This window comes from Ranitomeya imitator, chromosome 2 (assembly GCF_032444005.1).
Source record: "Ranitomeya imitator isolate aRanImi1 chromosome 2, aRanImi1.pri, whole genome shotgun sequence".
NCBI classification, from domain to species: domain Eukaryota; kingdom Metazoa; phylum Chordata; class Amphibia; order Anura; family Dendrobatidae; genus Ranitomeya; species Ranitomeya imitator.
In genome coordinates, this window is record NC_091283.1 from 804,986,525 (window position 1) to 805,007,780 (window position 21,256).

Sequence of the window (21,256 nt, forward strand, 5' to 3'; positions counted from 1 at the left end):
CACGATAGTGTTACAAAGGGTTTGATCCCGTGCCCTTTAATTGCTGTAGTCAGATTCATAGCAGCAGTTAAAGGACTTGGCAGCTACAAGAGCTCAGCACCCCTCGCTGCTGTTTGGCAGATGCTGGCTCTAATATAACCCGCATCTACCAGGTATGATGCAGCAAACCATTACCAAGTGGCTGCACATTCTAGCAATACACCATCACTTCATAAGATAGTTTCTAGATTTAAAGGGATTTTCCTAACATCTCAGACTTTAAAAAAGGTCTGAATAATAGTATTTTTTGTTAGTAATAAAAAACATCCCACCCAGAACCATAACTGTGCATGAGCAGTGTAGCACTGCAGTTATGCCCAATCCAGGTGAAATGGTCCTCAGTTAGTACAAGACAACCTCTGACCACAACCTGCACGTATGCAGTGCAGCATTTAGTGATCTGTGCAGTCTTGTACTGAAGAATATTGTAATGATCGCGGCTCACCTTGTCAAGTGTGAACAGGTCCAGCAGCTGGTCAGTGCCCATACTCTGTAAGCTGGCATTTTCCTGGCTAATTACAGTATTTGCAATACTCATTTTGAATTTCTGCAGACCCATAATCTTCTCCTCCAGAGTTCCTCTAGTAATCAGCCGATACACATTTACAACCCGTTTCTGCAAAGGAAAAAAGTGTAAGAAGAAATTACTCTACTGGAACTAACAATTCTGCAGCAATAATACCAGAAACCAACCATATCACAATCTCCTGAAGTCAGCAGAAATTCTTACATTGCTTGCACAGTCAAACGGTTAAATGCCCACAGCCATGATGGTGTCATGATCTTACCTGACCTATACGGTGCGCCCTGTCCATGGCCTGAAGATCCCTCATTGGATTCCAGTCATGTTCCACAAACACTACAGTGTCCGCACCAGTCAGGTTGAGTCCCAGGCCTCCAACATGGGTGGTCAGCAGCAAGACATCTATAGAGGGGTCATTATTAAACCTGAGGGAAAAGAAAGATGTAAAAAAGGAAGACAAAGTACTTACTGGTTAAGAATTCATGAAGGCTTAAGTTACCCAAAAGACTAACAACCGAGTATGCACAAAACAGGTCTATAACTCACCTGGACACTATGGAATGTCTCTGTCCGGCAGGTATACTACCGTCCAGCCGTAAATATGTAACGGAGGGCAGATGAGGCTTCAGGAGGTCGTGTTCCACTATATCCAACATGCTCTTTAGCTGACAGAAGATCAATACTCTGTGCTGGGCTACCACGGCTTCTGTGCCACTCTCAGGAGTGCTGGCATTACCCAAACCACAGTCTAATAGCAACTGAAAGAAAGTGAAAATTACAACATTATTATTCATTTTAAACCATAATTAAAAAAAATATTTTTTCTTCTCCCGACAAACTTATGCACAGCGCTGTGTAGAGACACTAACAATTAGTGTCCACAGACAACATAGGCTACTACATGACCAAATATTTGATCAATTTAATCATTCTATACTTCTGGCAAAAGGGCTCAAATGCAATTGGCAAGGCTGAATGTCACTGCAAAGAAACACTAAAATGTGTCCTCCCTTCTCGCACGTACTTGTTTTAATGCCGATAGTTTGGGTGCATGCTGAATATCCCGTAGAGTCGAGTTTTGAGTCGCTAGTTGATCAGTGACCTTCTTGTGCTCAGGATGTTGAGGGGTTAAAACCAGCCCAGGATGGTTGCATAGTTTTCGCAAGTACTGCAGAGCCTACAGAGATATCATACGATTGCTTTACATAGGAAGGCAGTCTACAAACCATCCTACACAGTCTCCAATACATGCATGTAATCACCTGAAAGACGTGCCCTGTGGCTTTCAGCTTTGGCTTCTCACCCTCGTCTGTCACTGAAGATGCAGAGACTGTTTCGTCGACATCAGTTTTTGCACGAGACTTTGCAAAATCTTCATATAACTGAACCTGAAAATCGATAAACCAATTAGAGGTACAGGGAACACAAGGGATGTATAGAGGTCTCCGTATCTGGAAATAAACAGCTGTTGGATAGGTAAATGGGATGAAAAAGTAAAAGGTTTAACAGGGTCTAAGAGCTGTAAAAACACATCATCGGCTCTCACCTGGATCCAGCAAAGACCAGAGGAAAAGGACACATCATTCCACCAGCAGCAGGACCACTGCGGCCTGTGATTGGCTGTTCAAGTCACCTGACTGCTGCAGTCAATCACAGGCTGCAGCGGTCCAGCTGCTGGTGAAATGGTGGCATCTCTTCCTGTGTAAGGCTATGTTCACACTTTGCGGATTTTGCTGCGGATCCGCAGCGGATTTGACAGTACAATGTAAACCTATGGGAAACAAAAACCGCTGTGCACATGCTGTGGAAAAAAACGTGCGGAAACGCAGCGGATTACATTCCGCAGCATGTCACTTCTTTTCTGCGGATTTTCACCTGCTCCAATAGGAAACTGCAGATGAAAATCCGCAGAAGAAACCGCAGTAAAAACCGCGATAAATCCGCAGTAAAAACCGCGACGGGTTTTCACTGCGGATTTTGGAATTCTGCTGCGGAAAAATCCGCAGTGGAATCTGCAAAGTGTGAACATAGCCTAACAGTCATCCAGGGGGCTGGTAGAGTATCACTTTGTTACTTTTTCATCTCCAAGCATAAGGGGAGCTTTCGTCTTTGTTTAGCAAGAAGAATAACCTTTAACTAGCTCCCATGAAATCATAGGTCAAGACGTCTGCATTGTGGTTTTTTCTTCCTCCAAAGACATAAGGGTCTGTGAAAGTTTATTACCTGCAAAGGACTCAATGAGCAGTAGTAATCCTGAATAATCTTAGGAGGAAGATCCTGCAATACATCCTCCTTCATTCGGCGGAGCAGGAATGGCAGAACCTGCCGATGTAACGCTTCCATTGCAAGAACACCTGTAAATATGAAGCCGTGATAAATGGACAGAAATAGCTGAAGCTTGTGCAAAACTAAGATTGTACACTCATTACCTGCTTCCTGCTCACGAGACGAGCTTCTGGCGTCTCTACTTGCTAAAATGGGTTTTCCATATCTTGCCGCAAACTGGCGCTCTGTGCCTAAAAAGCCAGGCATGAGGAAGTCAAACAACGACCAGAGCTCCAACACATTGTTCTAGGGAAACAAGAGAAACGGGTCAACATTGGCTATCAGCAGTAAATGGCAGCAGGCGAGTATGGTTGGATGCAGGCAGTATCCCCCCCCTCAGATACAAGGCTGCAACGTAATCCCCAGTACGAGCATAAAGGGGTCAACATCTGCAATGTACTACTATAAAAAGGAATAACAAAAGCACACTGCATAAGCTGGACACATGGGGGTCTATGGATATATGCAGGTTATGAGGTGGGAAAGCGTCTAATGCACATGCTGTACACCTAGAGCACACTACAGGCGCACCCTCACTTACCTGAATTGGTGTTCCAGACAGGATAATTCTATAATTTGCCGATATTTGCTTAACAGCTTTTGACAATTTTGTCTTCCCATTCTTAATGACGTGACCCTCGTCTAGAATACAGTAATTAAACTTCATGTTCCTGGAATAGAAACGATCAGACTAAAAGGAAGTGTTGTGGTGTTACTGCAATGTTTACAGAAATTAAGTACATATACGGAGACGATACGTGTCGATCATCATTGTATAGAAAAGGTACGAGCCAACTGTGTGTATAGGGAGAGAATAAGCGAGTACATTATATGGCGGTAAGGTAGGTAGAGAAGGGTCAATTCACAAGAGTCCAGAATCACCCTCAGCTTCTGGAGAACGAGTACAACTAGAAATATAGTAATGTAGCAGCTGGTAATGTATGACCTGAACCAGTACAATATATAAGACATACCTGAAGAAGTCAATATCATTCCTAACAACGTCATATGAAGCTACAATCAGATTGTGTTTCTTCACTTGGTGCTGCAACCTGGAAAATGGGAAAAGTATTATTACTAGAATGCATTTCATGCACTGGATACTAGGAACCAGGGCTGTGGAGCCAGCATAAGGTGGACTGACTCAGAAAATATATAATACATTGGGTACAGAAGTACAAGGCAGGATGTACATTTTATTCATAAGAAAATGGGAAAATTATGAAATGTCCTATAAAATGTCTGTTCTGTTCCTGAGCTAAGGATGTTGGCTTTTAGCGGGGATGAAGCTGTGCTGTGCTTTATGTACATGCTCGGTAGTGAGGCAGTGCTGTGGGGTCAGAGTCGTGGAGTTAGGGAAATTGAAGAGTCGGACCAACTACACAGCTCTACATTAGGAACTATTACCACTCTCTCCCTACAAAAGAAGTCTATCTGATCTATGGGTATAAAGAAGAAAGCCGCCGAGCACCCCTGTCCAATGAAAACATGACAGGGGTGATGGGGAAATTAAAATAAGTGTGATTTAACTCCAAGTTGGTGAGCTCCCCATAGTGGCTGATTCTGTAAGAAAACTTTACTATATAACCACAGAGCTAGTGTTTAAAAAAAGTACCAGAGCCCAGCAAATCTACTTGCCGGATTCGCTGATGCCTCTTCTGATTAATAGGCATGGAACGAAGTTGTGCCACTAACCAGAAGAGGCGTCCGGTACTGCCAACAGGTCAGAGGTTTACAGCTCCAGTCCGGCAGGCACGGACATCACCACTGGACCAGGGTCCTCCAAGTCTTTTTGCTTAACATACATTTGAAGCTTTCTAGATAAAAACAGAGCTCCAACAAATGGAATTCGTCTCTGAATTTTGGACCGACGAACAGAACTATGTTGATTGTAATGACAACTTTTCTCAGGCAGGTGTTATAAGTGTACTGTATGACAACTTGCCTGGCTCGCTCGGTCGGAGGACCTGTGTAATGTAATGGGTTGAGATATTCTTTAGAGCAGAACTTGCCAACTTCATCCACCCAGTGCCCAGTTAAGGTGGGAGGACATACGACCAGTGAGGGGAGAGGCAAGCAGTCTGCGGACTTACTCCTGTTATACTCTTGAGACCTGTAGTGTATAGAGCAATCATTAAAATATGTTCATTTTAAAATATAAAACACAGAACATACAAAACGTATATTTCTACCTAAGACAATGGTCCCCTGCAAGAATACATATAGACTGCAGGGTCTTCCCCAGACCCATATCATCACATAGGATCCCATGGAGCTTGTATTTATTCAGGAAGGCCAGCCAGTTCACACCGTCCTAAAAAACACAAGTCAGGTAACATCCTAAAGATATAAGACCGATATTAAACTCGCCTCGATGGGCTATAGAACATATGGAGCTATACTCCATACTGTACTCCTGGAGGTGGCAGCCCAGAGCCAAAAAAAATAATGTAATGAAATACCTGCTGATATTTCCTCAGCTCTGCTTTTATTGGAACAGGAATTGTATAATTTTCCAATTTCTTTCCGTCCAGCAGTTGTTCCAAGAAGTTGCGCTCCCTGGCTTTTAGTTTAATTAACTCTTCTGACATATTGGGAGGATCTGGGATCCCGGCCTAGAAATTAAAAAAAAAAAAAAAAATTAAAAAAAGTGATCCAAAGAGTAATGCAATATAAAAGAAAATAACAAAAACAAAAGTTGGATAACAGACTAGGAGATATGCCGTATATACCCGAGTATAAGCCGAGATTTTCAGCCCATTTTTTTTTACATTGACTGGTACAAGAGCAGAATTGGGCAGAGACCTCCACAGATCACTAGAATTTGGCTACAGTTCATGTGTTTTGTAAAGTAATTCAACTTGCCTCCAAAGGCATGAGCCTGATGAGTGTTGCAAAGCACTGTGTGGCCATAAAGCGCACGCTGTCCGTCTGGTCGCTCATTCTGCCCAGCACTGGCACCACCAGGAGGACGATGTACGGGATGATTCCAACATCCAGCTGCTCCATCACACCTTCAGTGTTTTAATGTTAAGGGGTAAATGGTGAAGGGTCTGACTACATGTAAAATATACATGTAAAAATAGTTATCCCTTAATGAAAATAAATAAAGCAGATTCCAGGTAATCTACAGAAATGCCAAGAAAATACAGAATTGTGCATGGTTACAATTTAAGACCTCCCGTTACATGTAGGTTTGGCCATTCCTTCATGGCCCCAGGAGGCTGCACATAAAGCACTGTACACGGTTCGTTTTTTAGCACTGTTCTGCAGCGCTGGACATACTGATTGGGGACACTGATAAATTCCCCATCGGTGCCTACAATCTAATGTCTGTCCAGTGCTACAGAACCACGCTAGATAATAGAACTGAAAAGAGGCATCATGCCATACACCCAAACCAAAGACAAAGAATAAAGAGTGCTGTACGAAGAGGCTCAAGTCGGCCCATAATATGAAAGTCCAAACCAAAATATGTGAATATAACATACTTTTTAACGCAAGTTATTCACTTGGTTTTTTAATTTAAATTTTTTAAAAAATTCAATATCAGCACCTAGGTGTCAAATACATGCGGAAACCCCAATCATCTCCCAAAATATTTAAAGTGAACCTGTCAGCACAATTGTGCTCAGTAAACTACAGACAGTGTCAGCTCGGCGCCGTTATACTGATTACAATGATAGGTGGTGATGAAATCCATCTTGTGGTTGTTTAATCTTTAGTTGCAGTTTTCAGTTAACAAAATTCTTGCTTTGGGGTGGGGCTGTGGGAGGGGGTCTATGTGGTGCTCTGCTTACATATATATCTGTATGAGAAATATGAAGAAAAAAAATAAAACTAGTGTCACACCTGGACCCGCTGAAGCGCAGTCGGCGCGAAACTGCCGTCGTCCTGTTTGCTCCTTGCACCTTCGTGTACACCCGCCGCCCTAGAGGTATGTCCTCACCCAACTAAGTGGGAGAATAAAAGGACTAGTAAACGCATCGCTTGGCGAGTGCCACTTTCTTTTTCTTCATATTTCTCATTATGGATTACTTTTTGGTTGAGCACCACAGTGCCACTTGAAACCACCACCGCTTCATGGTCACATGAGATATTGGCTTGTGCGTACCCAATGTTAAAGATTGGGTGCGCACGCTGCATGCAGCTGTAGGCGGAGCTGAATGAAGAGGCGTGGCAGTGGGCGGGGCTTCATGGAGGAAGTTCGCATCCCTCCGCAGCCCAGCTAAACGCTAGTGTGGAACTAGCCTTAGAGGCACATTGACTAACTCTTGATAGCACAGATCAAGACTCTTTACAAAAGCACAGTAGTACACAGCATTCCTTCTAGCACAGTGTAATGGAGGAGGGAGTGGGGGGGGTTTGCTGAGGGAGATTATCCCTGTAACAAGTTCTTCCAGTCCTTATCTTCCTGCTCCTGTTAGACTTTCTCAACTAGCAGTACAGGGGGTTAAGCCCAACTCCACTCTGTACATGAATCCTGTGTCCCTATGGTTCACTTAGCTGAACCTTTGAGACAGATCACAGAAACACACCACTAATCCCATTGGCTGCTGCCAGAACAGTCAACAAGTTTCCCACAATCCCCTGGGGCTCTGCTAACTACTCCCTGTCTCCGGTGACTGTGTTAACCCCTCTAGTATCCCTCTAGTTGCTGGATGCTTTTGAAGCAACAGCAGTTAACACTACTTCTGCATTTCACACTTATGACAGGTCACTGATCCTTCACCGACCTGCCCCCTAATTTACATACTGCATGGAATATTGTAAAATTGGGGGCAGGTCAGTGAGGGATCAGTGACCCGTCATAAGCCCATAAACATGTATATGTAAGCAGAGCAGCACAAAGGCCCACCCACAGGCCTCCGAGTCCCGCCCACAGGCATCCGAGCCCCGCCCACAGGCCTCCCAGAGCCCCGCCCACAGGCCGCCCCAGAGCACAAGAATCTCTAACTGAAAACTACAAATACAGAGTAAACAACAACCACAAGCAGATTTCATAAACCCAGGTATCATTGTAGTCAGTATAACGGCGCCGATCGGACACTGTCTGTAGGTTACTATGCACAATCCTGCTGTCAGGTTCACTTTAAAACAGTAGAATATATACCTATGTAATATTGTTTTACACAAGTAACAGCTGACTCCCAAGGGCCCGGAAAACAGACCATTGATCAGTCACGGTTAGATTGTGCTAAATAGAAGTGATTGGACAAACTCCTACTATATTTAGCTTTCTAGCTTACATAATCCCACCACCCACTCGTTATATATCTTTCTTTATTAGTGCATTTGTGCCCAACCTTTAGGAACACCACACAATTAGAAAATGAAGGATACAAGCCAGCGCTTCAATGGCTCCCTCCTGTTTTGTGTTATCATCAATAGCACTAAGCCACGGCAAAACTTTCTCCAAAAATCCATTCATGGTTGCCATGGTAGTGATGCGGCTCATAACTCCTACACAACGGGAAGCCATATGCCTCACTGATGTGTACGGATGCTGCAGACTTGTGAATAGATGAGGAAGATGTTGAAGTAGCTGGGGGAAAAAACAAAAACAAAAAACACAAATCACTTAAAATGCAAGAGCGAGTTTTACACAAGTACGCCACCATCTTATGGGCCAAATTACAGGCGTCAGATACTGTAAGAAGTGCAACAATTCGGTTCTCTTAGGAATCTGTTCATTACTTCTAATGACGGACATTTCTCCATTATCCCACTGCCGATTCTGAACCCTTCATGAACCATTTTTTATTTTTTCCGTCAATATGGCCATGTATGGGCTTGTTTTTTGGGGGACGAGTTGTACCATATGGTATATCAGAAAATGTTATTCTGACGTTTTAATTTTTTTCTCATTACACCGTTTACAGATTGGATTAATTCTTTTTAGATTTTGATAGATCGGGTGTTTCTGAAAGCAGCAATACCAAATGTGTATTTATGGTTGGATTATGAATGGGGCAAAAGGGGGAGAATTCAACTATTGGATTTTTTAATTTTTTTTCCCCACTTGCTGTAATAGTCCCTTAGGAGACTTGAAGCTTTGATCTTCTGATCACTTGTGCTACAGATAGCAGCGCTGCAGATCTGCTATGTGTAGCAGAATTCATTATCTGCTATGAACGCCGGCCACTGGGTGGCGCTGATAGCAGATCAGCAATGACAATCACAGGGGTCTCCTGCAGACCTTGGGTTGTCACGCCAACCCATATGCGCCCTGCGATCATGTGATGGGAACACTGGTGGGCGGAGCTGGACGTGCATCCGCCGTGCAAGAGTTAAATGCCGCCATCAGAGATTGACGGTGGCATTTAACATGTTAACGGCCACAAGTGGATCACGAGCCAGCATCACATGCCGGGACCGGCCCTGACGTACCTATACGTCATAGGACGTGAAGGGGTTAATTCTAATGAACAACCACCTCTGCCTTCATGTCTTACTTGGTACTACTTACCACAGGGTGAAGACTGGGATCCATCGAAGAGGCCGTGACCTCAAACACTTGGAGGCTGCTGACTAGTTCCTGGGCGTGATCATCTCCTTTTTCCAAAAGAAGCTTGGCATCTACATCATCAATACATTTTGTTATACCACGGTAAGCAAAAGAAAAATGGCGAGAACTTCTATTACTGACAGAAAAGCAAAAAATGAAAAGTCTACACTTCAAATCCTTTCAACAAGTTTTCTGATGTTGAGCTGGACACAAGATGCTATAGTGGCTTCAGTGCGGAACAAAACAAAATTTATTTTTATTTCTCCTCACCTTTGAATATCGTGATCAAAGTATATGGCACTTAAGCAGTTAAAAATAATTTAAAGGCCAAGTTACCAGAGAGATTTCACTGGGGGCGTGTACTTCCTCTCCCCCTGACCAATCAAACAGGCAGCAACACAGTGGGAAAAAAAGGACCTGACCCCCACAACGGCTCAGAACAGGCTCAGTGTGAGACAAATACATTTTAGCATTTACCAAAAGCAAGTGTAGTGCCGCCAACCGTGTACTGCCCCTCCCCCCACACCGACTGCTGGAAGTGAAAGCTGTGAGATAATCACACGCTAGTCTGCTGTGCTCCAGCACATATCACTGCAATGCAAAGAGCAGACGGCCATTACATGTCTCGCACTCAGCCAGATCCAAGCTGCTGTTGGGTTCAGTGTACTGATGCCGGCTTACGATTTGTCAGCATTGGTAAAGAGAGAGCGTTCTCGGATAAGGTTTGTTAACCAATCCCTGCTGGTGTTCAGCTGGTATTCAGGCTGCCTAACAGCCGCGAGCCATGCAGCTGCGGGAACTTGAACATATTTTGAGCATGTCGAAGTCACTCTGTTAGCACCTGAGCATGCTCGGAAAACACCTTACCAGAGCACGCTCACTCATCACTAGTCACATTTAGTGATAAGCTAATATACTCGTTACTCGAGATTTCTCGAGCATGCTCGGGTGACCGAGTATTTTTTAGTGCTCGAAGTTTTAGTTTTTCTTGCCGCAGCTGAATGATTTACATCTGTTAGCCAGCATAAGTACATGTGGGAGTTGCCTGGTTGTTAGGGAATCCCCACATGTACTTATGTTGGCTAACAGATGTAAATCATTCAGCTGCGGCAAGAAAAACTAAAACTTCGAGCACAAAAAAAAAATACTCTGAGGACCCCCGAGCGTGCTCGAGAAATCTCGAGTAACGAGTATATTCGCTCATCACTAGTCAGCATCAGAGGAAGATGTACACACGCCCAGTGAAATCTCTGTGCTAGGAGGTCATTGCTGCAGTAGGACTAGGTCACATCACTTTTCAAATAAAATGTTTTCTTGGATAGATTATAGATATATATATAGATCTCAGATACATTTTTATTAATTAAAATATAAAGCATCATACAAAGTCAATTTGTCAAAAGTGAACAAGTACAGATATTACAAAATATCTCCCTATCCCACCCCCTATTAATGTACACAAACAGCATTTGAACCCCTTCATGACCCCAGCTTTTTTAGTTTTCGCTTTTCGCTCCCCTCCTTCCCAAAGCCATAACTTATTTTTCCGTCAATATGGCCATGTGAGGGCTTATTTCGTGTGAGACAAGTTGTACTTTTGAATGCCCTTGGTTTTTGCATGTCATGTACTAGAAAACGGGGAAAAAAAATCCAAGTGCTGTGAAATCCTCCCTCCTTATGTACCCGTGTGCCTTGTTTTTTGCTCATGTTAAATGTATTTATTTATATTTGCCCCCTTTTCACATGTAAAGCGCCATGGAATAAATGGCGCTATAAAAATGTATAATAAATTGCAAAAAAAAGTGCAATCCCACACTTGTTTTTTGTTTGGCTTTTTTGCTAGGTTCACCAAATGCTAAAACTGACCTGCCATTATGATTCTCCAGGTCATTACAAGTTCATAGATAAAAAACAACCTAGACATGTTTAAGTGGTAAAAAAAAAAAATAAAAAATTGCGCAATTTTCCGATACCCATAGCGTCTCCATTTTTCATGATCTGGGGTTGGGTGAGGACTTATTTTTTGCATGCCAAGCTGACGTTTTTAATGATACCACTTTAGTGCAGATAAGGGGTTCTGACATCAGACGTACTATCCCATGCGAGGTCAGAAAGGGGTTAACAGTAATATACATTAATATAACAGACTCTCTCCACCCAGGGTTTCCACAATATTTCAAAAGTATTACCTTATTCCTTTTGGAACGAACCATACTTATACAATCACATATGTAAAATCAAAAACTTACCAAAATCATCAACATTGATGTTGTTTCTTAAAGGTCCAACAGTTGCTTCCCAAAGATGTGGTAGGCCTGTAGCTAAATTACATGCAAAATGTTTTGCTATAGTTGCAAGAGTATATTCTGCACCTCTTCTCTGGACTATGTGTTGCTTGGGATTCTGGAGTGAAAAAAAATATATATTTTTTTTAATGTTTTACTGTACATTCCCATAGTGCTCCAGAACAGATATGGACCCTTGCTGCCAAGGACTGTATCAGGAGGTTAGATCCTCTATGCCCAATTTTCCTCTGCAAATGAAAGGGTCAGGGATGAAACAGACAAGTTCTTCCAGTTTCATAAAAAAAATATATATATTATATATCCCAATTCTAACGCATCGGGTATTGTACAATATGTATGTATATAGCAGCCACATAGTATATAGTATAGCGCACAGGACACGTAGTATATAGGAGCCATACTACGTGGCCTGTGCTATATACTATGTGGCTGCTATATACATACATATTGTAGAATACCCGATGCGTTAATACAGGCCACGCAGTATGTAACAGCCCAAACAGTATATAACAGCCCACGCAGTATATAGCAGCCACGCAGTATATAACAGGCGACGTAGTATATAACACAGCCCAAACAGTATATAACACTGGCCACGTAATATATAATACAGCCCACGCAGTATATAGCAGCCACGTAGTATATAACACAGGCGACGTAGTATATAACAGGCCACGCAGTATATAACACTGGCCACGTAATATATAGCACAGCCCATACAGTATATAACAGCCCACATAGTATCTAACACTGGCTAGGTAGTATATAGCAGCAACGCGGTATATAACAGCCCACGTAGTATATAGCAGTGTGGACACCATATCCCTGTTAAAAAAAAAATAATGAAAATAAAAAAAATAGTTCTATACTCACCCTCCAGCGAAGCTGTCGATGCGCGCGCGGCTGCCGCCATATTCTGTTCCCAGGATGCATTGCGAAATTACCCAGATAACTTAGCGGTCTCGTGAGACCGCCAAGTCTTCTGGGTAATTTCGCAATTCATCTCTGGGAACAGAAGATGGTGGCAGGTGCGCGCGGCGGACTACGGAAGGTGAGAATAGCAGGTTTGTTGTATTTTTATTATTTTTAACATTACATTTTTTTACTATTGATGCTGCATAGGCAGCATCAATAGTAAAAAGTTGGGGACACACAGGGTTAATAACAGCGGTAACGGAGTGTGTTACTCGCGGCATAACGCGGTCTGTTAACGCTGGCATTAACCCTGTGTGAGCGCTGAGTGGAGTATGCAGCGGGCGCCAGGCACTGACTGGATGGAAGTAGGGAGGGACTAATCCTTGGCCGGGCTGTGGCCGTCGCTGATTGGTTGCGGTAGCCAGGACAGGCAGCTTGTGAGACGAATCAGCAACGCGGGATTTCTGGGACAGACAGACAGACGGAAGTACCCCTTAGACAATTATATAGTATCTGGCGCTGAAACCTCAGCGCTCCCCACTAGTCTTCCGTTTACCCAAGTGAAGTAAACCAGCTGTGATATCTGCAGCCACGCTAAACTGAAGAGCAGGGAACATCGGGGGATGATGCAATGGGATTGAATTTTGACAGCAGCTTTTGCATCAACTTAGATAACCCCTTTAAGACTTTTTGAATCGGAAAAGCAGAAAATCCTGCAGACTGAGAGGCCATGGGCAGATTTCTGGCTCATGTTCATTTAGAAGCTCCACCAATTATAAAAATAATTTCTTATTCGCTTTATTGGGAACACAGAACACCATGGGGTGTATGTTGATGCCACCAGGAGGCTTACACCAAGAGTTACAGCCAACGAAAAACTCAGTTGATTTCCTTGCCACCACACCCACCTGCATATACCAGATTAAACCAGGCTAGCCTAGTGTTATAAGAAATATCAGAAAAAAGAAAAAAAAAAAAAAAGCACCAACAGAACCAGAATACTAATGATACACCAGAACAGGGGTGGAACCACGATAGTAAATCAGGCAAACCAAAACACAGGCAGAGGAAACAATTAGAGACATAGGTGTGCAAGGGCACAGCGCAACAAAGTGCAAGGGCACGGCGCAACAAAGTGCAAGGGCACGGCGCAACAAAATACTCAGCCATGAAAGTAAATGTAAATAAGGAATGTACCCAGATTAAAGGTACACTCACGACACTTATAATTAGATTGTCCCTTTTATCACTGAGGTGTAACTGGTTGCAGTTCTGGTGTATCATTATCATTTCCCTGTCACTTTTTCAAAGTTTTACATTATGTGTTTTTATTGTAACATCAATAAAGTTTTGCATTTCTAGCATTCTGGTTCTGTTGGTGTTTTTTTTTTCCTGATAACATTTCTCGTGTTCTTGCACTGAACCTTTGTTGCACACATCCTTGCACCCCTATACAGGTCCTTCTCAAAAAATTAGCATATAGTGTTAAATTTCATTATTTACCATAATGTAATGATTACAATTAAACTTTCATATATTATAGATTCATTATCCACCAACTGAAATTTGTCAGGTCTTTTATTGTTTTAATACTGATGATTTTGGCATACAACTCCTGATAACCCAAAAAACCTGTCTCAATAAATTAGCATATCAAGAAAAGGTTCTCTAAACGACCTATTACCCTAATCTTCTGAATCAACTAATTAACTCTAAACACATGCAAAAGATACCTGAGGCTTTTATAAACTCCCTGCCTGGTTCATTACTCAAAACCCCCATCATGGGTAAGACTAGCGACCTGACAGATGTCAAGAAGGCCATCATTGACACCCTCAAGCAAGAGGGTAAGACCCAGAAAGAAATTTCTCAACAAATAGGCTGTTCCCAGAGTGCTGTATCAAGGCACCTCAATGGTAAGTCTGTTGGAAGGAAACAATGTGGCAGAAAACGCTGTACAACGAGAAGAGGAGACCGGACCCTGAGGAAGATTGTGGAGAAGGACCGATTCCAGACCTTGGGGAACCTGAGGAAGCAGTGGACTGAGTCTGGTGTGGAAACATCCAGAGCCACCGTGCACAGGCGTGTGCAGGAAATGGGCTACAGGTGCCGCATTCCCCAGGTAAAGCCACTTTTGAGCTACAGAGAAGCAGCACTGGACTGTTGCTAAGTGGTCCCAAGTACTTTTTTCTGATGAAAGCAAATTTTGCATGTCATTCGGAAATCAAGGTGCCAGAGTCTGGAGGAAGACTGGGGAGAAGGAAATGCCAAAATGCCTGAAGTCCAGTGTCAAGTACCCACAGTCAGTGATGGTGTGAGGTGCCATGTCAGCTGCTGGTGTTGGTCCACTGTGTTTCATCAAGGGCAGGGTCAATGCAGCTAGCCATCAGGAGATTTTGGAGCACTTCATGCTTCCATCGGCTGAAATGCTTTATGGAGATGAAGATTTCATTTTTCAGCACGACCTGGCACCTGCTCACAGTGCCAAAACCACTGGTAAATGGTTTACTGACCATGGTATTACTGTGCTCAATTGGCCTGCCAACTCTCCTGACCTGAACCCCATAGAGAATCTGTGGGATATTGTGAAGAGAAAGTTGAGAGACGCAAGACCCAACACTCTGGATGAGCTTAAAGCCGCTATTGAAGCATCCTGGGCCTCCATAACATCTCAGCAGTGTCACAGGCTGATTGCCTCCATGCCACGCCGCATTGAAGCAGTCATTTCTGCCAAAGGATTCCCGACCAAGTATTGAGTGCATAACTGAACATTATTATTTGTTGGTTTTTTTGTTTGTTATTAAAAAACACTTTTATTTGATTGGATGGGTGAAATATGCTAATTTATTGAGACAGGTTTTTTGGGTTATCAGGAGTTGTATGCCAAAATCATCAGTATTAAAACAATAAAAGACCTGACAAATTTCAGTTGGTGGATAATGAATCTATAATATATGAAAGTTTAATTGTAATCATTACATTATGGTAAATAATGAAATTTAACACTATATGCTAATTTTTTGAGAAGGACCTGTATATACACTGATCCTCTGGTTAGTGGTATTGCCTGTGGGTATTCGCTTGGTATATATGTTTTAGCATCATGTAGGAGGCAGACAGCCCTAAGGCAGAGTCTTTTCCCTATGGCGTTTTTTTTTACGAACATTCTTTTCTTTATTAGGTAGAGGAATGGCCTCACTGTGGTCCAGACAAACAAGACGTAGGGTACAGTCTGCAAGGGGTCAGGCTGGATTCCCTCTCGTCTGGATGGCAGGACCATTTTTCTCCTGCCTGCTCGACCCACAGAGCATGGAGTGCTGCACAGAGTGAAGAGAATCCAGGGTGACTTGTGCTGATATTATATTGTGTTTAGACTTCAGATCAGAAGATTTTGTGTTTCAGAAACAGGCCTCTTCAGGACAGAAGCATAACCCCTTCCTTGCAGCGTTTAATTGTCTACACATTTTTTGCCTGTGCACACCGCAGTCTTAAGTGCCGACGTTTTTCATCCCATTCAGGTCTTTAATCCCCCCCAGGGCACCCCCTGCCTCTGAATATTCCAGTCCCTCAGCTTCCCTGCCTCACTGATCCTAGTCTTTTTTTAGGCTCCATCACACAGCCTCTACTGTCCATGCTGGAGCCAGATCTTTACCCAAGCCCTGGTTCCTGCAGTAGGCCATCAGGCTGCTTCACATCTCCTGTGATCCTATGCTGGTGTAGAGCCTCTAGGATCTGGCTACTACTGCAGCCTTACAGGCTCACATCCACCTGTGTGACCCTTCAGCATTCATACTGGAGCATGGGTTATAATTTAGGTGTCTGCTTAGCCTGTTCTCACAGCCGATAAGGCTAGCTGAGATGGGCTCTCTTCCCGTGCTAGCACCTTCCCTCTGTATGCTTGATTCTTGTAGCCTCAGCATAGACATCTCCCTCTGCACCAGTTACTGCAGCCTCGCTATCCTCCTGGATGAGGGGGATCCTATGGATCATCTTCAACCACGTGCACTTCATCCTAGGACAAGGTAGGCTGTCCACCCTTCTGGTACGCAGCAGCATCAGTTATCCTCTTTCCTGGCATCAGCTCTTCTCACCTTTTTGCTTGTGCCAATGCAGCCATAATTCCGGTTAGGTAAACCACTGAGCTCCTTGAGATAATCCTGTGACCCTACCTTGTATGGGCCATTACTCTCTCCCAATCTGTGTCCAAATGGACTAGGTATCCGAGACCTTAAGACACGTTAAGGAGACTACCACCACTGGTTGCACCCGGGTACTCTGTCCACTAGCCAGAGTGAGCGAGTCAGACCCACCAGCTCCTCCGCATCTACACTGCAGATAGGGGCAGTAGTCAAAATGATCTGGACCAATTTTATCATCTCAGTCCCCATCTTTCTTCATGTCTGCTCTTACAACAGTAACCAGACCAGGATTAGAACCTGGAATCATATCTGGAACTTCAACTAGGTGCTCATCTAGAGATACAATTGACACCCATTAGGACAATGATCCAGTCCCTGAACGTAAGGTAAAAGGTCTTTTTCCGGCAGAGATCAGGCCCACCGTAAGAACCTTCTAGAACCACAAAAAGCTGTGCGAGGTGCTTAACAAGGTATGGACACGACAGATGGAAGTTTAAACAAACAAGGTCATATGTAAAATTTGTGTCCTTTTCTAGTAGTTGTCCAGTCCTCCTCTCTCTCAAAACAGAGTTTTCCTCAAGGACCCCATAGCTAGACATGTGGTTCCTTGGACAGGTCTGTGCTTGAGACAGCAAGCTCTTATTGTGCCAGGGTCACCAAAACGTAATGCTTGGCAAGTAATCCTGCACAAAAGCATCCTTCTGGAGCTCATGCCCATGTGAGTAAGTATCCGTTTTGTCCCGCTTATAGCTGCCGACTGTTCACGTCTCATTCAACAATGCGGCGATTTTTCATAAGCAACATAAGCAACAACAAAACATGTATTCTTTGGTCTATTACCTACCCTTTCAGGGCATCCACCTGTTTCAGCAACAAGATGGACTAAGATCATCTTGGACATCACCATGGTGCCCCTGCTGCCACAGGCTACTTCAGATGTGCTGGTAGCAGATAAAGATTGCATCAGTTTGTTTCTTTTTGCCTGTTACCTTCCATTCATTCACCAAGAGAGGCCTCTGTCCCTCAAAACATGAAAAGACCTCCCTACAAAAGAAAGTCCTCCAGCATCCACAAAGCCAAACAATTCCTCTAGTTACAGAGGCAACAAGATTTCCGCAATATTAGAAAGCACACCCACCTGGGAACCCTTCAGGGGTCATGCAGCTCCCAGTCCTTACGCTGGATCTGAGCGGTTGTAGGCTCCATGCACATAAGCAGATCTACGCTAATCTCCCAGCCAGAGAAAGGATGCAGAGGATGTATCCAAGTGCTGACCTGTATGTTGGGATACATGACAGAATTCCCAGTCTTTCCACACAATTTTTCCCCCCAATCTTGCCCTCTGTAGTCTCCTTCCTTGGCTTCTGGTTTTCTGCAGGCCTTCTCTTCACTTATAATCGGGCTTATTGTTCCAACTCCAGAACAAGAGCACTTTACAGGTTTTTACTCAAACATCTTCCCATGAGGGATGGCTCTATTCGGTCAATACTGGACTTGATAAGGTAGAGCAAAAGACCCTGACTACACAGATTCCACATGGATCTCTTTTTGCTGTAGCCTAGACAATTTGTCCTCTGGACAAAAATCGACACCTGTCTCTCCCAATCATAGCTCTCCACTTCGTGGACACCATTGGTCTGTAGCGACCCAAAGATCAAGGCTGCAATCATGGCCCTTGTGAAAGTGGTCATCCCCTACTTGGATGACATTCTTAATTCACGGTTGAAGTGAGGTTTTACTCTAAGTACAAGATATCTTCCCTTCAGATGTGAATTTCCTGAGGTGTCCCTCGCCAATTTCCCTGCTTCAGCATAGCGTCATGGGCAAGATTGTTACCGCCATCAGGACAACTTTCTTGTTCAGTTTCCATACTATGACCCCGCAAATTGTCCTCTTCACACTCAGACTGTTCTCCCTGGATTGTCCAGCTCGTCTCCTGCCCAGCATCAGGCAGTCACTGAACCATTGTCTTCTCTCCTTTGCCTAGGTTGCTCTTTTCTTCCAATTCATTGGCAGATCATGAAGTCTCAGCCAGTCTGCTCTGTGAAAGTCTTCCAGAAATCCACTGTATATGAACAACACTTGAATCAAAGTACTCAACGTTCTGGAGCTGAGGTCATTCATCTGTCCCTTCTACATTGGATTCAGGTCCACAATGACACAGATGACATTACATCAACCATAAGTGCAGAATGTGAAGTAGTCCAGCCATAGGAGAGATCTCTGCTTCTTGTCTCGACAGAACATTGTTTTCCATCAATTTCAGGAGATCGCAGTGGACAACTGGGCCAGGAATTTCCTAAGCCACAAAGTGCTATCCAAGGGAAGACTGCCTCTTCACTTGGACATTATCTTTCAGATTAGTCTCCGATGGGCCACTCCAGAAATTTACCCGATTCCATTCAGGTTAAACCTAGTTACACACATAAGGAGTCAGGGCCCCATGGGGTTGACCTTTTTATACACCCAGTTACTAAGCGGGAGACACGCCTCATCACCACACCATTGTTGGTGGAGTCCAAATGGAGTAAAGCAATTCCCTCCCTATCAGGAGAATTGGAGAAAGGCCTTAACCTCCATACTGTTTCACCAGCAATCAACAACAAGTTAGTCCATATGTGTATAGTCCACCAATGCTACCTGACACCTAGCGTGTTATATAAAATTGCTAGACCCACCACTGTAGATTGTCATGTTTAGTGCAGATTTTACACACCAAGCGTGGTATGGCCCTTCTAATGCAGACTTTTGGAAAGCGGTCTTAACTATCCTGATCAAGATCATACAATCCTACAATCCCCTGTACAACTCTGCTCTAAGGGGTGTATTAGTAATCCTTGAGGAGGAGACCTGGCTTCACTACCCTTGAACCCTTCTCAGGGAAATCTTGTTTTTGGCTGGCAAGAACATCAGCATGAGATGGATAGAAGACCTCCATGAATTTCACAGTGTGTACATATGGTACATACTGCAGCTAGCTATGAGAGGGTGGTATATAAAAATAGACAGTCCTGAAAAATTTGATGAGCCCACCCTCCAGTTAGAGCCTTGTTTTGATTCCCCTTTGACTTGCAGTCAAAGAAGCATTCTTATGATTAAGTATGTGATATTTATTTCCAACATGGGCGTCATCAGGTTTTGTGCAGGCATGCCTTGTGCAGGCATGTACTACGGAGGACAGAGAATGAACTTCAATCCAATATTACGGCCAGCATGCAGCCAGCGGGTAAGGAAAGGTTGAAACAAACACCCGAAAACCCCACCCCTATGGCTGAAAATTGTTCCCTCCAAATTCAGGTGACAGAGTCCCTTTAAAAAAAAAAGGTATAGCTACACCAGATCAAGTCAGAAGGGGTTTCAGTCAACCTGGTGGCCCAGAAGCAAACTATCTTCTTGGAGATGCTCAATGGGAGGAGACTGCCAGACCATCCAAATCTCCTTTTCAGGGTCCCCTCATCTAGGTGGGAGGGGTCTCAATTTTACAGCATGGCTGTTGAAGTCACAATTCAGAAATCTTCAGTCAGAATGATCAGAGTAAACTGATAGTATGGATGCCCTCCTGGTCACCTGCCCATCATGTACTTGGAAGGACTTTGGTCGTTGGGGTGTAACCAACTATGTCGCCTCTGACTTTCTCACTCCTGGGTCTTCTTACGTTTTTGTAGCTAGGTCTCGAGGATGGCCTGGCTTTCAGTTCCCTCAGGGTTAAAAGGGTCTACTCTGCCTAGTCCCTTACAGAAGCATCTGGCTTTAAGGCCCATGATGTGAAATACATTCTGCTATCCTGGAAGTGTTCCACTCTACCAGTATGGTGGTGGCGCCATGGACCATTCGGCATCAGGATTCTGCTCTGCACTTCAATAAGGCTGCAACTCGGTCCTCCATCCAGACATTCTCAAAATGTTACAGAGCTCATCCACTATATCGGCTGAGGCAAGACTGGAGGGGTGCTGCAAGAGACGACTACCCCACTTACGGCCTAAGGGATGCACCCTACTATCCTTTTACCTTGCTGTATTGGCAATCTTATCTTTCCCACACTTGAGACATCCCTTTTTTTTTGTGAAATCGCTTTCTCATTGGCAACACAGCATCCACAGTTATGGCCCTTTGGGATGTTTTGTTTCCATGCTGGCCTATGCCTTCTTGTGATGTTCTACTGTACCATTCTTCACGAGTACGCAGTAGGAGAAGCGATACAACTTACTGGTTGAGTCCGATGTCTGCAGTTGGGTGTAGTCTGCAATGGAGGAGCAGACCAAGTGAAATTATTAGTGTAAATCCTGGTTTCAGCAGCATACACTCATGGTTTTCTTTTTCCACCCCTCTTTCCCCCCATTGTAGGTTACGAGAAAAGGGTTTTATGGCAAGTACCAAGAATCCTTTTCTGTGTCAAAATTACAAAATTCGTATTTAGTGATTTAATAAAGTCCAGGAACAAATTCAGTGCTCATTAACTAAAAATGTTAAAAAAAAAAACCCTAACATTACAGTACTAGCA

At 43.8% G+C, this 21,256-nt stretch overlaps 1 protein-coding gene across 2 annotated transcripts in view; it reads right to left on the bottom strand.

Annotated features, from left to right (window-relative positions):
- BTAF1 (B-TFIID TATA-box binding protein associated factor 1) overlaps nucleotides 1-21,256 on the bottom strand; it is an 80,906-nt gene that overhangs the window by 3,712 nt on the left and 55,938 nt on the right. For both annotated transcript variants that reach the window (XM_069753802.1, XM_069753803.1), the window contains exons 22-37: nucleotides 11,645-11,798; nucleotides 9,357-9,466; nucleotides 8,231-8,432; nucleotides 5,753-5,901; nucleotides 5,350-5,502; nucleotides 5,080-5,201; nucleotides 4,833-5,000; nucleotides 3,862-3,939; nucleotides 3,429-3,558; nucleotides 2,992-3,133; nucleotides 2,786-2,916; nucleotides 1,825-1,950; nucleotides 1,587-1,739; nucleotides 1,109-1,320; nucleotides 828-987; nucleotides 485-655 (exon numbers count right to left, since the gene is read on the bottom strand). In XM_069753802.1, coding sequence (XP_069609903.1) covers nucleotides 485-655; nucleotides 828-987; nucleotides 1,109-1,320; nucleotides 1,587-1,739; nucleotides 1,825-1,950; nucleotides 2,786-2,916; nucleotides 2,992-3,133; nucleotides 3,429-3,558; nucleotides 3,862-3,939; nucleotides 4,833-5,000; nucleotides 5,080-5,201; nucleotides 5,350-5,502; nucleotides 5,753-5,901; nucleotides 8,231-8,432; nucleotides 9,357-9,466; nucleotides 11,645-11,798 — 2,361 coding nt within the window. The remainder of the gene's footprint in view (nucleotides 1-484; nucleotides 656-827; nucleotides 988-1,108; nucleotides 1,321-1,586; nucleotides 1,740-1,824; nucleotides 1,951-2,785; nucleotides 2,917-2,991; nucleotides 3,134-3,428; nucleotides 3,559-3,861; nucleotides 3,940-4,832; nucleotides 5,001-5,079; nucleotides 5,202-5,349; nucleotides 5,503-5,752; nucleotides 5,902-8,230; nucleotides 8,433-9,356; nucleotides 9,467-11,644; nucleotides 11,799-21,256) is intronic.